General features: G+C 42.9%; 1 protein-coding gene across 1 annotated transcript in view; it reads right to left on the reverse strand.

Annotated features, from left to right (window-relative positions):
* The window catches only part of TRPC7 (transient receptor potential cation channel, subfamily C, member 7), a 227,663-nt gene that overhangs the window by 25,767 nt on the left and 178,935 nt on the right, over positions 1 to 22,961 (reverse strand). The window contains exon 6 of the mRNA XM_006866215.1: positions 15,783 to 16,047. Within this exon, the coding sequence (XP_006866277.1) occupies positions 15,783 to 16,047 (265 nt within the window). The remainder of the gene's footprint in view (positions 1 to 15,782; positions 16,048 to 22,961) is intronic.

Here is a 22,961-nt window from a genome sequence, read left to right on the forward strand (position 1 = left end):
TTTCATTGCCATAGTTACCATCCCGTCCATGCATCATTATCCAACCAAAGGGTCTACCCACCACCACAGTCCTCAGCACACAGCCCCTTTCCCTCTCTGGATCTCAAGTCCCCAGTCACTCCATCTCTCCACGTCATCTTCTCTGCCTCCATTTTTGAAGGCACCCTAATGATACTGTTGTTGTTGTTGTCAGGTGCCATCGATACTAAGACAAGTATATTACTGAGAGAGCTATCCAATGACCACAGATACATGTTTAAACATGTTTTGTTTTGGGTAAACCCAGATATGTATGAACTGGAACCCTAATAACAATATGTTTTGACCTAATTTTGTATATAACAAAACATATATCATTTTAACCATTTTTAAGCGTGCAAGTCAGTGACATTAATTACTTATGCAACCATCAGCAGTATTTATTTTCAAGCGTTTTCACTATCATAAACAAAAAATTCAATTACTTTCAATAGTTAACTCTACATTTCCTTCTCATACAGCCCTGGTAATGACTAATGAACACTTGCCTATTCTTGGTATTTCAATTAAGTGGACCACACAATAATTGTTCTTTTGTGTCTGACTTATTCATTCAGCATAATATTTTCAAATTTATCCATGTTGTAGCTTAACTACCATGCTTTAGTATATCTCTGGGCCTGGGTAGTGAGACCAAACAGAGACTAGGGCATGAATAGTCAGGCAAGAGAGTGTTGACTTTGTGTGCCCACATTGTTTACTTTTACCAAGTAACTGCCCAAACCTTATCTTGTAGCTCACTCAGGGAGGTGCTGTATGTACTTTGCGGGTCAGATCAGGTAAGATCTGTGCAGCTTGGAGAACACTGCTCCTGATTTTGTGACTCTGATATTACCCAAATACACCGGTTTTAAGAATAAGGTCCAAACACATTTCACAATCTGTGCTTTGTGACTAGGATGCTTATCACCTAGAATCCAGTCAGAATCTGGATTTTGTCTTGATGGTTTAGAACACGCAGGTGCATGTGGTAACATCTGGATGGCTAAGTGTAGTTCTTTCGGTTTGCATCTAGACATTTGATACCATTATGAGAAAGCACTTATTTCTCACTCTTTAACATTTCCGTTTTTCAACACCCACCCACAAATGGCCAGGATTAGCTAGCGCTGAGAAGAAAAAAAATTTTTTTAAATCACTGTGTTTCTTAAGTACTGGTATTTATTTGACAAGATATACAAAAATACTAGTACTTGTCACTTTGGCTAAAAAATCCAACTCTGACTTGCATGAATTTTCAGCTCTCCCGAGTGTGAGCATGTGTGGGTGAATGCGTATGAGGATGTGTGCATGGATGTGTGTGTAGGTGTAGTGTGCCTAGCCAGCTATTTGGTTCATTCCCTATACATCCCAGAGTCTGAAAAACTGATATTTGAAGTGGGTTTTTGTTGTCATTATTTGCTTTTGTTTTCTCTTAAAACTGTGAATTTGGCACATGCAATTCATTTCAGTGTTAGCAAAAAGGCATTGAACTGAATATTTGGAAAAAATGACTGGCTAACGAGGCTTTATTTTAGAGTCCAAGTTCTGGATCTGATCCCGAAGAAGGGGAATTATTTCCTGGGCCCAGACAAAGCATCCATTTCGTGGGAAAAGGATGCCACTCTGTGTGTGGGCATGACTCCCAGCATGTATTGTCTTCCATTATGATATGCTCACTTGTCACCCTAGTGGAAAGGAACCATGACAGAGAAAATTGAAAACCACTGTACGAGCCCCAAATCCCACACTGGTAGGAGAAAGCAGGACATGATCTTTCTAACAGCTCTTCCTCACCTGGCAGGATCAGGAGAAAACTGGAAGATGCACTATCTGTGTGAGGGGCTGGGCACACAGGGAACTAGTCCAGGCTTCTGAAACCCTGTAGAGGGTCGCTATGAGTCAGAACCAACTCCATGGCACACTATCACCATCACCACCACGAACAATTTAAGACATGTGACCGAGAACTTTTTACAGAAATTCATCTTCCCTTTCTTACCTTGGAAAACCTCACAAACCTTTGGCTGATTCCAAATGTAGCATAATAATTATAGAACACATTCAGGGGAAACCCTCTGAATTTTGATCAGGAAAAATGGGCCCAGATGCTCATATATTTTTTTCTCTCACTGGCTATGAATTTTTTTGCCACTTAGCCCTGATTTATCCTTGGTACCTTCACTTAGATATTCTGTGTCACTAATCTGAACAAGACAGAGCTGGCCTATTAAGCAGTGTGTGTTTCAGTATAAGAATATTTATCAAGCCTATCTCTGTCCCTTAGTTACTCATCCACTCAATTGACAAATGATGTTTCTGGTCCTGATCCTCCAGCTGAGAACAATTCACCTGGCTTGGAATGCTGATCTGTTTGATTTGTTTTGTGGAAGTCAATGTTCACTACCGTACACCTATTTCATTCTTATTATACAGCTCAAGGATTAACCTCTAGACTTGAACTTGGCCATGATCGGCAGGGAAATCTAATTATAAGAGGCACAGAATCATCAGGATTGCCATAGTGAAAGCTTCCCCTTACAGAGCAATAACCCTCTGCACCAACTTGGTGGAAAAGTCTTAGCCAAATTAGGCATTGTTGACAACCTCTTGTAAGTTCATTAGGGACAGTCTCTGTGGCTGTATTTTAAAGAAGGGACAAAATGAGTTGAGGTTATAAGGTCCTCCTTAAAAGGAACGCTGAGTAATTTGGCCCATTTGGATCTCTAAGGACTTTCATTTGTACCCAACCCTCGTGACATGAAACTTCAGTAGACTAACAAATGAACTAATTTTTGTCATTAGATGGGATCTTATGGACTCAGTTATGTGAAAATTAGTTGAGTCAATTGGTAAGTAATTTAATAATTTACTCATAACTCAAGTCGTATGACTTAAGTAATCTCTGAATGGAATTGAATAGTTAAAAGTTTTTTAAAATGACATAATAAAAAAATTTGAATAAAAAATGGGTAAAGTTTTATATAAGCTTGTCTGGGCAAGTGTTCAGAAACTGACCACATAGGACTTTTAACTTACATACATCAGAAAAACTCAATAAGCAAAAATATAAGACAAAAAGAGCAAATGAGGAAAGAGTGTTTGCAACATGAAAAACAGACAATGGGTTGCCGTCTTTCTTACATAAAGAATTCTTATAAATCAGTATGAAAATCCAAACATCATAATAGAGAAAACTACTTCAGTGAAGACTTTTTGCTTTTTATGGTGACAAGAGCTCCACAATTAACTTTAGATGTCATGCTGGTGCCATTTAAATTAAACTTGGCCTCACTGCCCTGAGTGGGAAAAGAATTGTGTTAACTTAACTTTGGAAGCCGGCAATGATATAGTCTACGAATGCTGGCCTTGGAAAGGAGCTAGCACATTACAGATTCCAAAGGCTTGGGCACTGGAATTGCCTCCAATGTCCTTTGAGGTCATGACATCCTCTGAGTCATGTAGTACTCAACACTCACAATACCCCTGAGCTGAGGGACCCAAGGAGTCCTAATGGTGTAGTGGGCTAAGCCTTGGGCTGCTCGGCAGCAGAAAGATGAGGCTGTCTGCTCCTGTAAAGATGTATACTCTCAAGAACCTAAAGGAGTGGTTTTACTCTGTTCTAGAGTCCTGGTGTGGCACTGTGGGTTAATGCGTCAGACTGCAAAGCCGTTTGAACTGCAAGGTTGGCAGTTCAAGCTCACCAGCTGCTCCTTGGAAACCCTATACAGGGTCACTATGGGTCGGAGTCGACTCGACGGCACTTAACAACAACAACATAGGGTCACTATAAGTTGAGATTGACTGGATGGCAGTGGGCCTTTAAAAAAAATTGTTTTCCCCCTGTTTTTTAGGTGGGGCCCAAAGCATGGACAGCAACTCAGTCACTGGGAAGTCTGGGGTTTTCTCTCAGAAAGAAAGTATTTTAGAATTGACTTAGTTAGTACTGAAACCATTTGTCTCACAAAAGGTCCCCACTGCCAACTAGGAGGTCATGAGAAGATGTTTGAGGTTCTTTACTGATGGAAATGGTAGTCACTGGTACCACATCTCCAGACTACCACCACCACTGGGCAGCTGCAGAATTTGCCAGAGATTCTTTCAAGTGTCTCAATCATGGAGGCAGAAAAGAAAACTAAGAAGAGCAATGGCACACATTTGGATACAAATCCTAGTTTGGGCATGTTATGAAACGATTTGAGTCATATTTACTCATGTATGAAATGGAGAAATGCTTCCTGTTTAGTTAAGTTGTCATAAAGTAATAGGAAGAAGTCAATAATTGGTATCTACTAATTTTGTTCATTTTATTTACCAAGTATTTATTGAATGCTGCTATGTGTCAGATACTGTACAGATGCTTAGGATAGACTGGTGCCCACAACAAAGATGTTTCTGTGCTGGTGGTGGTCTCACTGTAAAAACAAGTCCAGAAAGGTGAAAAGACTGCTATGAGACTGTAAGGAAGGATGCTTCCTTTGCCTCTGCCTTAGCCGGGAGCACATACAGCTCCATGAGTCCCTCAGGTGCCCTCTACCTAGGGCTAAATGGAGTTTATCATTCTGCTGCTGATTGACTTGCTTGAGCAAGCCTTCTTTTCTTTTCTATCTGTAGAGAGGATCAAAAGCCCTTGATTTCATGCAAATCCTCTTTCTGATTTCACCAGCCCAAGCTCTCTTTTTTTATATTTGCCCCTTGGCTTGCAGCAAAAGAGACTGAAGTTTAGTCACTAGGCCACCCCAGCACAAGAAGTGCTCCTAATGAAGTCAAAGGGAAAAAGTGCCTGTGAGTGACGTTGAATAGACCATGATTCATCCTCCTCTTACTGGGCGGGGGCGTGTGTGTGGGGGAAGGTTGGGGCTGACTTGTCATACAGAAAGCAGGGACGAGGTAATCAGTTCTCTACCAGGTCTGTCTCGCCTGGATAATGGGACTTTAATAACAGGTTGCCTAAAGAGGCAGTTTTGTATGGGCCCCAGAGAACAAACGGATCAACAAGGGGAGGATTTGGGGCGATTGTTATTAGCATTGTTGCTTCTGCAGACTATCATGACTCTCTCCCTACCAATGCCATGACTCCCCTTCCCCCGCCCCCCCCGAACAGTTCAGTTCAGTTACCTACCCTAGTTTGCACATAGCAGCCTAAAATTAAGAGGGAGGGTCGGATCTTGAAAGGCTGTTTCTCAAATTCAGGAGAGAATAGCTGGCACTGTGCAAGAGTTCACAGCAGAAACAATGGCCTCCCTGCCACCCGAGCTGGAATGATGGAGGAAGGTGTTTGGGAATGGAGAAAGATTCTCCATTCCCAACCTAGAATAATCCCCAGACCTAGAGCTGGAAAGCAGTGGGAACATGTTTGAGGAAAGTCAGGGGAGACAGTCAAATGCATGTGGCATTCTGAACCTCATCCGGTCATGGTATCCCCCACAAGTTCTGTGCTCTGAATCACCTTTTGCTTCTATTGCCTGTCTTAAATGAAGACTTTTATTTCAACAATCCAGAAGCAGAAGAGTCTGTCTGATCCCAGAATCAATGCCAAAGCCTGTTATTGTTGTTAGATGCCATTGAATCAGTTCTGACCTATAGTGACTCTATGTACAATAGAACGAAACAGAAACTGTGCCATCCTCACAATTGCGGCGATGCCTGATCCCATCGCTGCTACCACTGTGCCAATCCATCTTATTGGGCATCTTCCTCTTTTTCACTGACCCTTCACTTTACCAAGCATGATGTTCGTCTCCAGGGGACTGGTCTCTCCTGTTAATATGTATGAAGTATGAGAGATGAAACTTGGCCATCTTGGTTTCTAAGAAGCATTCTAGCTGTACTTCTGCCAACACAGATTTATTTGTTCTTCCAGCAGTCCGTGGTACCTTTAATACTCTTCTGAATGTGTCCTCCATCCATAGAGGGAGACAGATATATTGGAAAACATAATTTGTTCTCCTACTTGTCTTTCATGGACTTCTGAGTTATAAATCTTGATGAGTCCAGCATAGAGTTGATAATTTTATTATCTTTCCAAATGTAATTTAGAGTTCACAGATGTCAGCTTGAAGACTAAGGTGTGCCTGACCCAAGCCATGGTATTTTCAATAACCTCATATGCATGCGAAAGCTGAACAGTGAATTAGGAATATCATAGAAGAATTGATGCATTTGAGTCATGGTGCTGGAGGAGAATACTGAAAGTGCCATGGGCTGCCAAAAGAACAAACTGATCTTTGTTGGAAGAAGTGCAGCCAGAGTGCTCCTTGGAAGCCAGGATGGCAGACTTTGTCTCTCATACTTCAGACATATTGTCAGGAGTGACCAGTTGCTGGAGAAGGATATCATGTTTGGTAAGGTGGAAGGTCAGAGAAAAAGAGGAAGACCCCCAGGGTGATGGACTGACTGGCAAAGTGGCAGCATCGATGGACTCAAGTGTGGCAACTCAAGTTTGGCCCACCTAAGAACAACAGCATCTGTAAAATGGGAAAACAACTACTCTACTTCATAGGGTTGTAATGAGGATTCAGCGAGTTAATAGCATGTTTGTGAGGTACATAAAATACTGCCCAGCATATAACAAATATGCCGTAAAAGTTACTTATTTAATGCAATACTAGCAATAAAAAACAAATCCTAAGTATTTAATTTTGTTTTTAAACTATAATAACTCCAGCATCATGTTGAAAGAGTCTTGTACCCTGTAACTGATTTTCAGAATAACTGTTTAACAACATCAATCAGATCACGCCATTTCACCTTTAGTGGCTTTGCATATGGCTAACAGTCCAAGCCAATCACCTGAGTGAAGCCCTGAGGTCCCTCTGTAATTGGCCTCCTCCCCACTCAGGTAGCCCCTCACCATTGCTCTGTGTCCTGGACATCTTGGCCTAGATCTTTCCTGCTTTGGGACCATTGCATCTATTGTTCCCACTTCACATGGTGGCTCCTCATTCTTATTATTCATTGTTGTTATTGTTAGGTGCCATCGAGTTGGTACCGATTCATAGCGACCTTATGCACAGCAGAACGAAACACTGCCCGATCCTGGGCCAACCTCACTATTGTTGCCATGCTTGAGTTCATGGATGCTGCCACCTGGCCAATCCATCTCATTGGGGGTCTTCCTCTTCCTCTGACCCTCCACCTTACCAAACATGATATCCTTCTCCAGTGACTGGTCTTTCCTGACAATATATCCAAAGTATGAGAGACGAAGTTTGGCCATCTTGGCCTCCAAGGAGCATTCTGGCTGCACTTCTTCCAAAATGGATCTGTTTGTTCTTCTGGCAGCCCATGGCACTTTCAATAGTCTCCTCCAACACCGTAACTCAAAAGCATCGGCTTTTGTTGTTACATGCTTGGAGACATCTTCTCTGACTACCCTGTTTGAAGGAGGCATTGTCTAATTATTCTATATACAGCACTTTTTATTTCTCTTGTAGCCCCCAGAGCAAAAACTATAATGATCTTATTTATTTATTTATTTATTTATTTATTTATTTATGCCTCTGTGTCCCTCTGGAATGTGGACTCTCTGAGAACAGGGTCAGCTGACTTGCTCACTGCTCTGTCCTCAGCACCCACCACAGTGGGGGCTCAGTAAACGTTTCTGTCAATGAATGATTGAATTCTGAGAAACTGAGGTATGAAGTGATTTGGAGACTTGATTTTACCCAGCTTCTTTGAAAATTTCTTAAGAATATTGTCCCTTTCAATATTATCTCTAGAGCAAACCTTGGGCAGTTTAGCTTCTTGCCATTCGGTCTCTTTGAGGATTGGCATAATTTGTCTTGTATGTTGGTCCTAGAATTGAATTTCAGTGAATCAAATAGTGACGACGTCTTCTCTTTAAAATAGTTATGGTAAGTCTGAAAACAGGATGGATTTAGAATGCTTGAGAATGTGCAATGTAGACACTGTTCAAAGGGGAGTCAGTCATAATTTTCTGTGTGTCAGGAAGCTTCTTTTTCATCAAAATCAAATTCCAGAGGCTCAGAGGCTTTTACAACCAATGCCATGAATAGATAGGTTGTTGTTGTTGTTATGTGCCATGGAGTTGGTTCCGACTCATAGCGACCCTGCATAGGGTTTCTGAGGCTATAAATCTTTATGGGAGCAGAAAGCCTCATCTTTCTCCCACATAACAGGTGGTAGTTTCGAACTGCTAACTTTGTGGCTTGTAGTCCGATTTGTAACCACTATGCTACCAGAGCTCCTTATGAATATATAAGAGGAGAGTGTAAATAAACACTGCATGATAGCAGTGTAGTTGCTCTAACAGGTTTGATTATTCTCCTAAAGTACTCTGGGAAAAACACTTGTTGGAGAGTCATGCCAACGTAAGAAATAATATTAGACATGAGCTATTTTTTTTCCCTCTCTACACATGAAGGCCCTTTCCAGATGTCCAGCCTCGCTGAGCCTGATGTCTGGTCTCACCACTGACCACTACGGACTCCTCCGTCAAGTCTGTGAACCTCCTCGGGCTACTTTCTTTGTGTGACAATGGTGATAAAAGTTTCTCTTATTCCTCTAAATACTAGCATGCCTAGCTTCACATTTTAAGAGGAAAGGCAGTGATTATAATTTTCAAAATATAACAAATAAAAATGGGGATAGAACCCATCCTTGGGGAACTTTTTTGTCATGTTGTTGTTTTGTGCCATGGAGTTGGTTCCGACTCATAGTGACCCTGTATAGGGTTTCTGAGCCTGTAAATCTTTACGGGAGCAGAAAGCCTCATCTTTCTCCCGTGGAATAGCTGGTAGTTTCGAACTGCTGACCTTGAGGTTCACAGCCTGATTCGTAACCACTATGCTACCAAAGCTCCTTTGTGTCATAGATGCTTATATTTCAATCCTGACCCAGGGCCCAGGGAACAGCAGTTCTCTGTATGGCCCACTAGCTTGATTCCATATTTTCCACCTGTAAACACAGCCAGCATGCTCCACACACACACAAAAATGGTGGCCTTTCCCTGGTTTCTCTTAACAGGCCTTTGGTTGTTGTTGTTAAGTACTGTCGAGTCGATTCCGACCCATAGCGACCCTATATAGGGTTTCTGAGGAGCAGCTGGTGAGCTTGAACCACTGACCTTACAGTTCAAATAGCTTTGCAGTCTGGCGCATTAACCCACAGCGCCACCCCAGGACTCCAGGCCTTTGGTAATAGTGGGTTTTTCAAGGGCATCTAGCACTACAACACCATTTTGACTGTCTCCAGCAGGGCCTTCTCTGTACCCAGAGTCTTCTTGGGAGTGCAGCACTTTGGTGTCAGGAGGCTCCTCTGTATCATTGCCCCCCCTCCCCCCCGCCCCCCGAAGTCTCTGGGTCTGTATGGCCTATTCAGGTTCCTTGAGTGAGGGACGTCTCAAGCTTTTGTCCTCTGTAAAGTACAATAAGGGATTTTTTTTTTTTTTTTAGCTAAAGAGCCCATTTTTACCCCTTTAAAATCCTTCTAGTTCCTTCCCAATGTCAAAACTCCAAGATTATCATGCCTCTTCCTTTACATGGATTTCCCAGATTCAATCAGTCACCACATCTCATTTCTTCTACCTCCTAATGCTCTCTTCTCCATCTCCCATTCTTCATCCCTACTGCCACTCCCTAAGTTCAGCAGCCTTGGGGTGGGGTGAGGTACGTGAAGAGGAAAGAGTCATAAAGAGTCTTTCACTTGGCCTCAGTGCTCAGCTCAGGATTGCTAGAAGGAGAGACTTGGTTTTCTGTGGCCTGTGTGGACTGGGGGTGGGGTAGGTTATGAAGCAGTACCTTCTGCTCCTGATGGGCATATGGTAATGATGATGGTGGTTGTGTGCCACCAAGTCGGTTCCGACTCATAGTGACCTATATCAGGTTTCCAAGACTAAATCTGCATGGGAACAGAAAGCCTCATCTTTCTCCCATGGGGTGACAGGTAGACTCAAACTACTGATTTTGTGGTTTAGCCGCCCAGCTCACAATCTACTACGCTACCAGTGTTCCTTGTATCCCTCTTTTTATAGAGTGTGGAAATTTTCTATAACTGTTGTGGAAAATAGAAGCTTCTAATTTTGCTTAGCACTGCTGAAGCTCCTTCCATTAAAAATGATTCCTGGGGAGACAGAACCACCTTAGGAGAGGTATTATTTTTGGCTAGAAAAAACTCAGCACAGTAATTCTAGGAAGTCAACACCTCAGTATTCCATAGAAAAGACTGGCTGGGATTTGCTTTTGAGGCTCAGAACCTACATTTAATTACCAAATGAAATTCAATGAAAAAGGCCAATCTAACCCAAAGGAAAGTTAGGAGCCCATGGGCTGTGTTGGAGACACCCTTACTTTCCTGCCCCCTCACTGCCTTCAGCCCTTCCTGCTCTTCTCTGTGTCCCCGCTTTGCCATTTCACCACTAGAGAAGAACGAATGATACTCCTTATCTTATCCACTCTTACCAGCTGTATTACACCTATGAGACAAATACTTTTTGTCTCTTTTAAACACTATAAACAGAGTGCTAGGATCTCAAAGTTTTCATATAAGCTCTAAGTCTAAAGTCATTGGTGTGTGGTATATATGCATGTCAGCAAAAACAAATTTCCAAAAGCAAATTTTTATTTGTCCATTGGCTTCCGTGATAAAATCAAAGCATGTTCCCAGCCAGAGCAAATTCATTCTGAACAGAAAACTTTTCTTAAAGACTTCCTTAAAGAGAGTGTGTTCTAAGGCTATTTTCTCTCTACTTCCTCATCCTTGTCTTGGGGTTCTTTGATTTTGTACTCTGAGAGCATAAAACCTGTCTGAACACTTCCCGTTTCTCCTCCTTAGTCATTTGCAGGTTCTAATAGAAGCAGCCTGAGATAATGAGCTGCCAGTAGGTAGACTATCTGTCATGCCCAGACAGAGCCCGGTTCACCACCCAATGCCCCATGCACACGTGTCCCAGCTCCTCCAGTTCACCAGCTTGACATAGACGTGGTTGTGGAAAATAAGTCAGGACTTTGAAAGAATCCTTCGTGCTGGTGTGGAAGAAAGCTGGCAAAATTGGAGCCTGCTCATTGGACCTGACCCTAGGGCCTATTCCTTCCACTATGAATGTGGCTACCTACTCAGGGTCCTTTGCACATAAAGGTCTTTCTGCACAGGGCCTGAGATGCTCACTGAGGTTAACAGACTTAAAAAAAAAAAAATGAATTCTGTTTTTCTCTCAGAAATGCAGTAAGGATGAACAGTCTCAGCCTCCCACCCATGTAATGGTGAGGCTGCACCAGATCAATGGTCTGAAGATTGCCCAAGGGCTTGTTAAATGCAGGTTTCTGGCCCATACCCTGTAACTAGGACTCTTGGTGTGGTGCCGTAGGATAAGCAGAGAACTGCTAACCAAAAGATTGGAGGTTCAAACCCACCAGCCACTCCTCAGAAACCCTATAACAACAACAACAACCCTGTAACTATAGACAGACCTTGGATTATGAATGAGTGCCATTTCCAAGTTTGTTTTTAAGTCATATTTGTATGTAAGTTGGAACAGTTGGTACAGTTGGTGTCTAGCATCAGTTTGTGTGAGTCTATAGCATACTTTCCTATGCATAAAGAAACATTAAAGAAGGCAGAGATGATGACATGGAGAGATGGAGTGGCCGGGAACTCTAGGCCCAGAGAGGGAGAGGAACTGTGTGCTGACAACTAGGGGGGCAGGCTTGCAGGGTGTACTCTTTGGTTGGTTGATGATGCATGGAGGGGACTGTAACCCCTCCATTAAAGCAGTTTAATGATATAAGATAGTATGAATGTAAAGCTAATGTTCTCCCTTGTAAACTACCACATAATTCACAATAAAACATTTGAAAAAAAAAAAAGGAAAAAAACCCTATAAAACATTAAAGAAACATTTCCAGATACATCAAAACATCTTTCATAATATTAACAATGACAATAATGTCCTGATGTGTTCTGGAGAATAGTGCCCAGTTGTTATTACTAACCATTACATATACCTTAAATTTTTACTATACTATGTTTTAAAGGAGCTCTGGTAGCGTAGTGGTTACGAATCGGGCTGCGAACCTTAAGGCCAGCAGTTCGAAACTACCAGCTGCTCCGCGGGAGAAAGATGAGGCGTTCTGCTCCCGTAAAGATTTACAGCCTCGGAAACCCTGTACAGGGTCGCTATGGGTCGGAACCGACTCGACGGCACTTAGCAACAAATGTTTTACTGAGGACTCCTGGTGTGGTGCTGTAGGATCAGCACTGGATGGCAAACCACAAGGTCAGCAGTTCAAATCCACGAGCTGCTCCTCAGAAATGGCATGAGTCAGAACTGAAACAATGGTACTTAACAATAACAAGAAGGTTTTATGGGGTTGGTTCATAACCACAGGTGATATGTAAGTCGAATGTTTGTGCCTGTAATGCACTGGACTGCAAGGTCAATTTGAACCATAAGGTCAGAGGTTCAAGCTTACCAGCTGCTCCTTGGAAACCCTATACAGCATCGCTATGAGTCGGAACAGATTCGATGGCAGTTAACAACAACAACAACAACAACAACAACAACAACAACAACAACAAGGGATGGGGACTGGGAAATCACAAATAGAACCACTGATCTCAATTAACACTGTCCACACTTCAATCTGCCTATTTTCTTCGAGCTTCTGCACAGAGCCTGCAGGATGGAGGGGATGGGAATCTGCTGGTGGGGAGGGAAGTATGAAGCACATTGGGGGCTAGTGCAGGGCTTAGTTGAGGGTTGGGGGTCTGCAGTTGATAGAGGCCACAGGCAAATCTGTCCTTTTTCATTAACAGTACAGACTATGTTTGGCTCTCCCTTTTAACTTTAGGAAACTCACTTTATGTTTCTGGATTTTCTTATCCACAAGATGGACTGTGATCCTTCCTAGAGTCTTGTAAGGTTCAGTGAGTAAACATACGTAAGTGCTTACCAGAGTTCCTAGCACATCCTCAGTACCACCCCCTGGCACATGGTAAATATTTAGAAAATGGTAGATACAAGAATTGCCTTTCTTGTAACTACTCTTGAAGATGATAATATATCTGGAATATGCTTATTCTAGGGAAAAAAAAAAAAAAGAAAAATCTTTTTTCTTCTTTTTTTTTTTGTACCAATATGTCTGTCTTGCCTTTTCTGGAAAGTACTATAAGTCAGTAGCACTTGATTAGGGCTGGCTTTTATGAGTTAGCCAGGGAATCACACCCCCGGATGCGAGCCAGGTTCATATTAGAAAGTTCTTTCTAGGTTCCTAATAGCTGACTTTCAAAGTGGACTCCAAAAGCTTTTAGACACCCAGCAGTAGCAGTGCTGGGGTGTTGTAGGTGGGGGCGGTAGGTGGTTACCTTCAATGTGTTCTGGCCCAAGTTTCCCTTTTGTAGGATTGCATCTTCTGACTCATACTGAAACATATGAGGGGGCCCCTGTGTTAGTCTGCAAGCTCAAAATTCTACAGAAAAAAAGGTCAAAGGAACCAAAGAGAAGGTCCCGGGATGGGCAGAGTGAGTAAGGAAGGAAGCTCCCAAGCAAACCTTTGCCTCCTCAGTGAGGTCATTCAGTTTTACCATCCTTAAGCTGGTACAGTGATCGGCTCTGAGGGTCCACAGGTGTGAACTTCAGCTATCCTCTTGCGGCTTGTTTTTATTATCAAAGTAGATCTCTAGGGGGTGACACAATCTAGAGAGCAGTCAGAGTCCAGAGTGGTAAATTTGACATTTATAAAAATCCATTTTTTGCCTCTCCACTTTGCTGTGCTATTGACTGTTTTCCTATTCAATTAAATCCTGTTCACAGCTGCTCAGCCCATTGCAAGAACTGCCAATACAAAAAATGTCCTGCCTTTCCTTCACTGCACTTGCCACTCCCACACCCTCTCCCTCTTCCCCATCCTGGAAGACCTGGGCTCCTCTTTGGTTGGATCTCTCACATCTAGGAGTCCTGGTGGACAGTTTGTAACCTAGGCATCTGCCTAGACAGGGTCCCACAGAGCCAACTCGGTACCCAAGGTATCTTTTCTTGCCTTTTCCCTCCCCACTTCCCCTCCTTCCTTATTCATGATCTCCACCATCATCCCTACCATTTAATGTATACTAAGTACTCTACTTGATTCTCTTTTGTCATCATTGTCAAGTGCCTTCATTAGTTCTGACTCATAGCAAACCTGTTCACAGCTGGTGGGTTTGAGCCACTGACCTTACAGTTAGCAGTGCCATTACTTATCCTACAATGTCATTCCAGAAGTTCTATTCAGGTTTCTTCTTATTGGGTCTCCACAACAAGCCAGCAAGGTTGTTTCCCACAGTGTCCTCCTTTTAGATCTAGAGTCACTGAGGCCCGATGAGTTTAAGCACTCATCCAAGGCCACACAGCCAGTATGAAGCACATTCAGATGGAAACCCAGCCTGTCAGACCCATAGGGTGATGAGGCTCCAATGTAGCCTGAGGCTGTGCAGCAGAGACAGAAAACCCTCAAGGGAGTTTCTTAGCACTGAGTGGGCACCTGCTCTCTGTGGACACAGGCCACATCTGCTTTCCCTCAGAAAGTAACAGCGTCTGCAGGGCCCCTCATCACCAGGTAGTTCCTCCATCCCATGAGTCTGAGTAAAATGGCTCAGGGTTCATTGCAGTTGGTCCTGGCTCTTAGAGACAAGGATCTTCCCTTAGATGGCTGATTTCTCCAGAAGAATGGTAAGGTGAGACAGTGTTGCAAGGTGGGAATTGCTCAGACAGCCTGTCTCGCTGAGAGTCAGAGCCAGTTCCTCTGACAATAAAGTCCAGGCTACTCAGGGATTCCTGGAGACACATATTGGGATGTGTTTAGCCCCTTGCTCCCTGCTACTGTGGTTGTGAATGGAGACCTGGCTTTTCTAAATGAACTTTCCAATTCTCAAGATTCTGGTCAGGGGCACGATGAAGGCATGGAATTCTGGGTGGGACTGGGCCCCAATTCTCAAGATTCTGGTCAGGGACATGATGAAGGCAGGGAGTTCTGGGTGTGACTGGGCCTGAGAAAAACTGAGACTGAAAACACTTTTGTGTGTTCATTGTGACCTCATTTATTCATGAGAGTATTTACAAATAGGATGGAAAGCATTATTTCCCCAGCTATGGGTTGGAACTGACTTGACGGCACTTAACAACAACAGCCAAGATGAGATCACCAAGGCTTAGATAAACCAAGTGAGTTGGCTTAAGGTCATCAGCCAGTAAATGCCTGGGCCAGGATGTAAACTCGTCTGGCAGACTCTTCCACTCCAGGCTACTACTGATAATTGTCCATGTGGCTACCACAGAGAGGAGGAAGATTGGATCTCTGTGGAGATAAGCTTATGGGGCTCCATTGCCACCTTACTGGTCTAGTTGACCAGCTGAACCCTTGCAGTAGCTTCTTCTGGGTCTCAAGGAGTTGGAGTCGACATAAGGGCAACAATCGTAAGTTTACATAAGGAAGGAAGGCATGTCATCTATTTAAATTCCCATACTATGCCTATGAAGTAGTTACTATTATTACTCTCATACAGTGTTATGCCAGGAGTCATATTTAGTAACTCTATTAAGGAGGTAAGGAATATATGCTTCTGTTCACACAAACATTTAAACAGCAAAATGGGCATCTAAGCCAACTCTTCAGTTCTTCCAGGTCTAGAATCTAAACTCTAAACCACCTTGAGTAAAGCTGCCTTTAACCTTGAGAAATACTAAGGACATCTGAGTCTTCCTGAGGCTACTTGCAAGAGAATCCTAAGATGCTCAGAGAACTCCCTGGGGAGGGCCCTAGGGTACTCACGTTGTAAACGCTGGGTTGTACTTCGCACCTCGGTAGTAGGAGTACAGGTTGAACATCCCAATCATGAAGGCCACGAATACCATGATGAAAATGACCATGAACTTGAAGATGTCTTTCACAGTTCTCCCCAGGGAGATCTGCAGAGGCCCGAAACTCTCATTAGCTGGCAGGATGTAGGCAATGCGAGAGAAGCTCAGCACAACAGCTATCGCATAGAGTCCTTCAGATATGATCTGAGGGTCTGAAGGCCACCATTTGTCCCTGGCTGAAAGAAAATAATCTGAGTTACTCACTGGCAGACAGGATCAAGTTAGGAAGAGAAGCTATCACTAGTCATTTCAACCTCGTCACTAGTCATTCCTGCCTTGGTCTGTAAATTCATCTCAGTATTACAGGTGCCACCCAGCCTCTTGACATGTGCAGATGTGGTTGTCTATCAGGAACACTCTCCCCTCACTTCCAAGTTTGCTTTGTTCCTGGATCTCCTGTAAGACTAGTCATCTCTTTCTGGAAGCCTTCCAGGATCCCCAAAGGCTGGGGCGGGTACTCCATTCTCTGTGCGCTCACACTTTCCTGCCCACACTCTTGTCCTGGAACACAACACACTGCTTACTACTCTGCCCTTCTTACCAGTGCTTGAGCTCCACAAGCAGACATTATCCCACTCACCAGGGAAACAGCATGAGGACGTGGTGAGGAGAACCATGGATTTAGAGCCGTAGATCTGAGGTTGAAGGCAGTCTTTCCACTCATTGGCTAGCTGACTCTGAACAAGTCATTGAGCCTTTTGGATCCTTTTTTTCCTCATCTATAAATTGGTGACAATGTCAACAACCTCACAGGTATGAGGTGTGGATGAAAATAGGGTGTGGTGCATGGTTGTTGCTTTGTGTGCTATTAAGTCAGTTTTCACTCATAGTGATCCTACATAGGGTTTCTAAGGAGCAGCTGGTGGGTTTGAACTGTTTATCTTTCAGTTCACAGCCCAGTGCTGATCCTACAGCACCATACCAGGACTCTGTGATGGATAGTTGTTGTTGCTAAGTGCTATCGGATTGGTTCTGACTCATACTGACCCTGTACAGGGTTTCTGAGGCATTTACATCTTTGTGGGAGCAGATTCATGGTTCTCCCGTGGAGAGGCTAGTGGGCTAGAACCATGGAACTTGTGGTTCACAGTCCAGTGCTTATGGTATGGAGCCATTGTGCTCCCTAGTAGGTGCTGATATACATTGGTTAAATAAATGACTGAATGCAAGTTTAACCACAAGTTCAGCGACTAGGACCAAATCAGAGTAAGTGAGCTCACATGGGCACCAGGAAGCTGAAGGGTCTTGGCTGAGAACATTCTCTTGGGATTTATTTTCCATCCTGGTGCATCGAGGAGAGCTGCTCATTATTGTCAGTCATATTTGTCAAGACAGCCTTGTTCTAGACGAGCAAGAGTCCTGGAACTGTGCTGGGCTGTAGTCAGTAGTAAGGGCCTGGAGAGGATTCCTACAGCAAATCCAAACCTGCAAAGTGTTCTTTCTGCAATTCAGACGGTCCAAGGAGTCCTGGGGTGGCGTGGGGGGATAAAGTAATGGGCTGCAAGGTCGGTTTGAACTACAAGATTGACAGTTCAAACTCAACAACCACTCCTTGGAAATCCTATACAGGGTTGCTGTAAGTCAGAACCAACTCGACGACACTTAACAACAACAATGGTACAAGGAGCAGCGATGATGAATAACCAGCTGTCTACTATGTGTCAGGACAGACAGGGTTCTCCCTCCTGGGAGAAGTATATGTGGGCATCTGTGGCAGACACAGTGACTGAGAAGGGATACTATGAGGATGCTCAGATTCTATAATAGTCTAGACAGTCTCACCCCATGAAAATTGCCTGCTGAAAATCACAATAGTGTCCCTGTTGAGAAATGTGGAACTTAAATGAAGAAACTTTGAGAAACCTAAACTAGCCCTTGCACTCACATTAGCTGTAATTTTCACAACAGCCCTGTAGGGTATATATTATAATTGCCATTTTAAAGTTTAGATTTGGTTTGGGGTACCGGGTACTTTTAAGAGCCTGGTAAATGTGGATACCAAGGATATTACATAGCAATTCTTGGCACCTCAAGGGCGATGGATGAGGAAGAATTTTCTTCTTTATTTTTAAGTTAGACTCTGCTAAATAATTATGATCATAAAGAGCAGCAAGAAACCTTCAGTAAGGGAAACCAGGACTCTATTTTCTACAAAGTTTCAGTTGTTGTTGTTAGGTACCATCGAGTCAGTACTGACTCATAGCGACCATATGCACAACAGAATGAAACACTGCCCGATCCTGGGCCAACCTCACAATTGTTGCCACACTTGAACCCATTGATGCTGCCACTTGGCCAATCCATCTTATTGGGGGTCTTCCAAACATGATATCCTTCTCCAGAGACTGGTCCCTCCTGACAATATGTCCGAAGCATGAGAGACCAAGTCTGCCATCCTGACCTCCAAGGAGCACTCTGGCTGCACTTCTTCCAACACAGATTGGTTTGTTCTTTTGGCAGCACATGGCACTTTAAGTATTTTCCTCCAACACCATGACTCAAAGGCATCAATTCTTCTATGGTATTTCTAATTCACTGTCCAGCTTTTGCATGCATATGAGGTTATTGAAAATACCATGGCTTGGGTCAGGCACACCTTAGTCCTCAAGCTGACATCTGTGAACTCTAAATTACATTTGGAAATACAATAAAATTATCAACTGTATGCTGGTCTCATCAAGATTTATAACTCAGAAGTCCATGAAAGACAAGGGAGGAGAACAAATTATGTGTTTTCCAATATATCTGTCTCCCTCTATGGATGGATGACATATTCAGATGACATGAAATAGGACTTGTCTTCTTCAAACAGATACCAGAGGGGATTTATTTTTCCTTACCGCAATAATTTACCATCTTAAACCTCAGCTGTAGTAGTAAAAGCCACTCCTATTATCTATTGAGGTAGATTTAGCTGTAGTGAGCTCTGGTAGTGTAGTGGTTACGAATTAGGCTGCCATCTTACGGTCAGCAGTTCAAAACTACCAGCGGTTCCACAGGAGAAAGATGAGGCTTTCTGCTCCCGTAAAGATTTACAGCCTCGGAAACCCTGTACAGGGTCGTTATGAGTCAGAACTGACTCCACAGCACATAACAACAACAAGCTGTAGTGAGGCCCTGGTGACCAGGTCAGATCTTTTGGTGAAAAATATTCTACTTGGATGGGCTTGTAAGAGTTGTGATGCATATAAAGCAAACTGAACTGTGATGATTCAGAGGAAAGGATTTTCTTCTTGGATCTGTTCCCATGAGAAGAATCTCCCTTTCATCAATCTAAACAAATTAGTTGTCTGTGCACCAATGGAAGGAACCATTGCTTGGATGGCCAGAAGAGGGCACTCGTCACCTGCAGCTGGAGCACAAGGGAACACCCTGAGAGATTCAAATTGAGATTTCCAAGGGCATAGCATGAACCAAAAGCAAGGGCAATCCTGTGGTGTGCTTTGGGTTAGGATAGATTTTAATAAAACTCACAAGAGGAATACAAGTTACCAGTGGGCACTGCTGCAGTTGGAATCACATCACTAAGAAAAGTATCCAATGCAATATTCAGGTTTTCTCAGCCTTCCCAGATGCATCAAAGCCCACTGTACTTTCAAAAAGTCTGAACTTACTGAACCCAAACATGAGGGGGTGATGATTTGTAATGCTAAAGTGTTCCCCATTTCTCATATAACACAATTTGCTGACCTACCAACTGTCTGGTAGTGTAGTGGTTATGAATCGGGCTGCTGACCTCAGGGTCAGCAGTTCGAAACTACCAGCTGTTCTGTGGGAGAAAGATGAGGCTTTCTGCTCCCATAAAGATTTACAGCCTTGGAAACATGGTACAGGGTCACTATGAGCCGGAACCGACTCCACGGCACATAACAACAACAACCACCAACCTTCTGCAGTTTGCTCTTATATCTGACCATCAAGATTCTGTGGTCACAGAATCCATGTGGTTTCTTCTAACAGGGACATTTGATACACAAATGTTAGATTCCATTAAGAAGCACATTAATGAGTGCTTAGTAAGTGTCCAGCTAATATTACTTATTGCTATTATTGCTAATTATCTATTGCCCCTTTTCCCCTTAATCTTTTGCCTTCAGTATAGGAAGTACAGTACTTGAGGAAGGAAGTGACCTAAGATGTTGGTGTTAAGTGTTGTTGAGTTAGTTTTGACTCATAGTGATCCTGTTTCCAAGGAGTATCTGGTTGGTTTGAACAGTCAACCTTGTGGCTTATCCTACAGCACCACACCAGGACTCTGACCTAAGATTTGGCACATAATTACTCTTACCATTTAGTAAACATCTAATATTTTCAGGGCACAGTGCAAAACTTTTTGTATGCACTATCGTATTTAATCCTCAGAAGAAACCTTCTGACAGATATTTTTTAATCCCTATTTTATGTATGTGAAAAAGGAGGCTCAGAAAAGTTAAGTAAACAAGGTCTTAAAGTAACTCATAGAACTAGTACTTGAATCCAGGTCTTTTTCACTCCAAAGCTCAAGACATAACTATGCCATTCTGCATGATTTTCATTTATATTGGGCCAGGATCCCGATATCCAAGATAATCCCTTTATTTCTGGGAACACTGAGAGCCCTATCAAGAAAGCCTTAATTCTTCATCTATAAAACAGACACAACAAAGACCTTTTTTGCAGTGTCATTGTAAACACCAGAGTTTATGGATGTAAAATGTGTACACAGTTCATCAATAATAGGTGCTCCGTGTGGCACTGTGGGCCAATACATCAGACTGCAAAGTCATTTGAACTGCAAGGTCGGTGGCTCAAGCTTACCAGCAGCTACTTGGAAACCCTATACAGTGTGCTATGGGACAGAATTGACTCAATGACACTTAACAATTATTAAAGGAGCCCTGGTGGCACAGTGGTTAAATGCTCAGTTGGTAACCAAAAAAAAAAATCAGTTATTTGAACCTGTCAGCTGCTTCTTGGGGAGAAAGAAGTGGCAGTCTGCTTCTATAAAAGTCTACTGCCTTCCCCCTCCAAGACTGAAACTCAAAGGGAACACATGAGCAGGCAAGTAAGCTTGCTGGCAACCACGTTGGTCTACCGGTGAGTGGAAGAGGGGGAAAGGCTGCAATGAAGAAATGAACTAAGTTCAACCATATTCCATACACTCCCACTGACATGCAATGGGAGAGAGAAGAGGAAGGGCTGGTTGGTTTGAACTACAGTGAGACCTGAGGACACTTGAGTCCATGGACAATGACATAACCACAGAGGGCTAGAGCTGAGAGTGAAGCTTCCAACTGATATGAAGTGAGGGGAGACATACAAGAATGTTCAAAGTTGCAGACAGTACCCATTTGTCTTAGCCTTGATGGCTTGATAATCAGAACTCAACTAGAGGAAGATTAAAAAAAAATTTTTTAAATAAAGGAAACAAGTGTAAATTACTACAATTTGATGATCTTGACCTATACTTATGGATGTAGTGGCTCACAGTACCAACTGAGAGGGAAGGAGTCTTCACATCAAGTATCAATCCTTTCTCCTCTATATACAGGGTAGATAAATATGGGCAACTTAGACATTGGCTCCTAAAATGAGGGGGCAATAAAGGCACGGAGTGACTGGTACACATTTTCAAGTGCAGTTTAGTTTCAGAATGTGCAGGGGAAGGTAGAGTTCCCACTGAATAGTTTTCATCTTGTCTAGATTGGTCTGGTGAAAAGAGATGGGTATAAAATTCTTACAATTCAATAGTGAGTAATTGTTATCACAGTTGTGACTGTCACAACTGTAAAGGTAGAAGTTTTGTAACAAAAATGGAGGAATAGTTAATCTTACAGTCCAGAAAGATAGGACCCTAGGACCATCAAGGGAGAAGAGCATAAGTGGAATGTGAATCCCTATCCAGAGAAGCAGCGACACCAGAAATGGAGGCAGAGATGATAACATGGAGAGAGAGAGAGCAGCTGGGGACTCTAGACTCATGCAGATGGGGACTCTGGACTCATGGAAAGAGAAAAAGTGAGTGCTGGTGGCCAGGAGGCAGGCTTGCAGAATGTGCCCTTTGGTTGTTTAAATGATTATATATTCCTGCGTGTTTTTGTGTACACCCCCCCAAACGAACAAACAAAAAAAAACCCAAAACCAGAGGGAATGGAAGCAAATACTGTTGAGTGATGATGCATGGAGGGGATTGTAATCATTGCAATGAAATGATGGTGTAAAGCCCATGTTCTCCTATGTAAACTATTATTCAGTTCACAATAAAAACTTAAAACAAAACAAAAACCTATGCAGGGAAGTTGTATCAACAACACCAACAGAAATCTACTGCCTTGGAAACCTTGTGTGGCACTTTACTCTAGCCTATAGAGTTCCTATGAGTCAGAGCATACAAACAAAGGGGTGGGAGGGACCAATATTAAAGGTCCCTATTATTCAAGTCACCACCACTCATCTGTCATTTTGTGGTTCTGTGGTGACTTGCGTGTTGCTGTGATGCTCCAAGTTATACCACTGGTATGTTAAATACCAGCAAGATACACCCATGGTGGACAGGTTTCAGCTGAGCTTTCAGACTGAGACAGACTACGAAGACAGAAAAGCAGACTACTTCTGAATGTTTGGTGGTGGTGTGTCGGGGAATTGGTTCCAACTCCTAGTGAGCCTGTATAGGGTTTCTGAGGCTGCAAATCTTTATGGGAGCAGAAAATCTGGTAATTTTGAACTGCTGGCCTCAAGATTAACAGCTCTACCCTGTGTAGGGTCGCTATGGGTCGAAACCGACTCAACAGCACTTAACAACAACAACAACAATTCATAACCATTATGCTACCAGAGCTACTGAATGTTTAGCCACTGAAAATCTTATCAATAGCAGTGGAACACTGTCAGATAGCACCAGAATATTGAATATTGAAGCATGATGAAAATCCCCAGAATATTGTCAGATATAGTGTCAGAAGATGAGTCCCTCAGGTTGGAAGACACTCAAAATATAGCAAAGTAGAGTTGACCATGATGATGCGAATAGTGTAGAGCCTTCAGTACCTTCATTTGCTAATGGGGGACAACTCAAAATGAGGAGAAATATTTTTAAACATCTATTAATAAT

This window comes from Chrysochloris asiatica, unplaced genomic scaffold, assembly GCF_000296735.1.
Source record: "Chrysochloris asiatica unplaced genomic scaffold, ChrAsi1.0 scaffold00087, whole genome shotgun sequence".
NCBI classification, from domain to species: Eukaryota; Metazoa; Chordata; class Mammalia; order Afrosoricida; family Chrysochloridae; genus Chrysochloris; species Chrysochloris asiatica.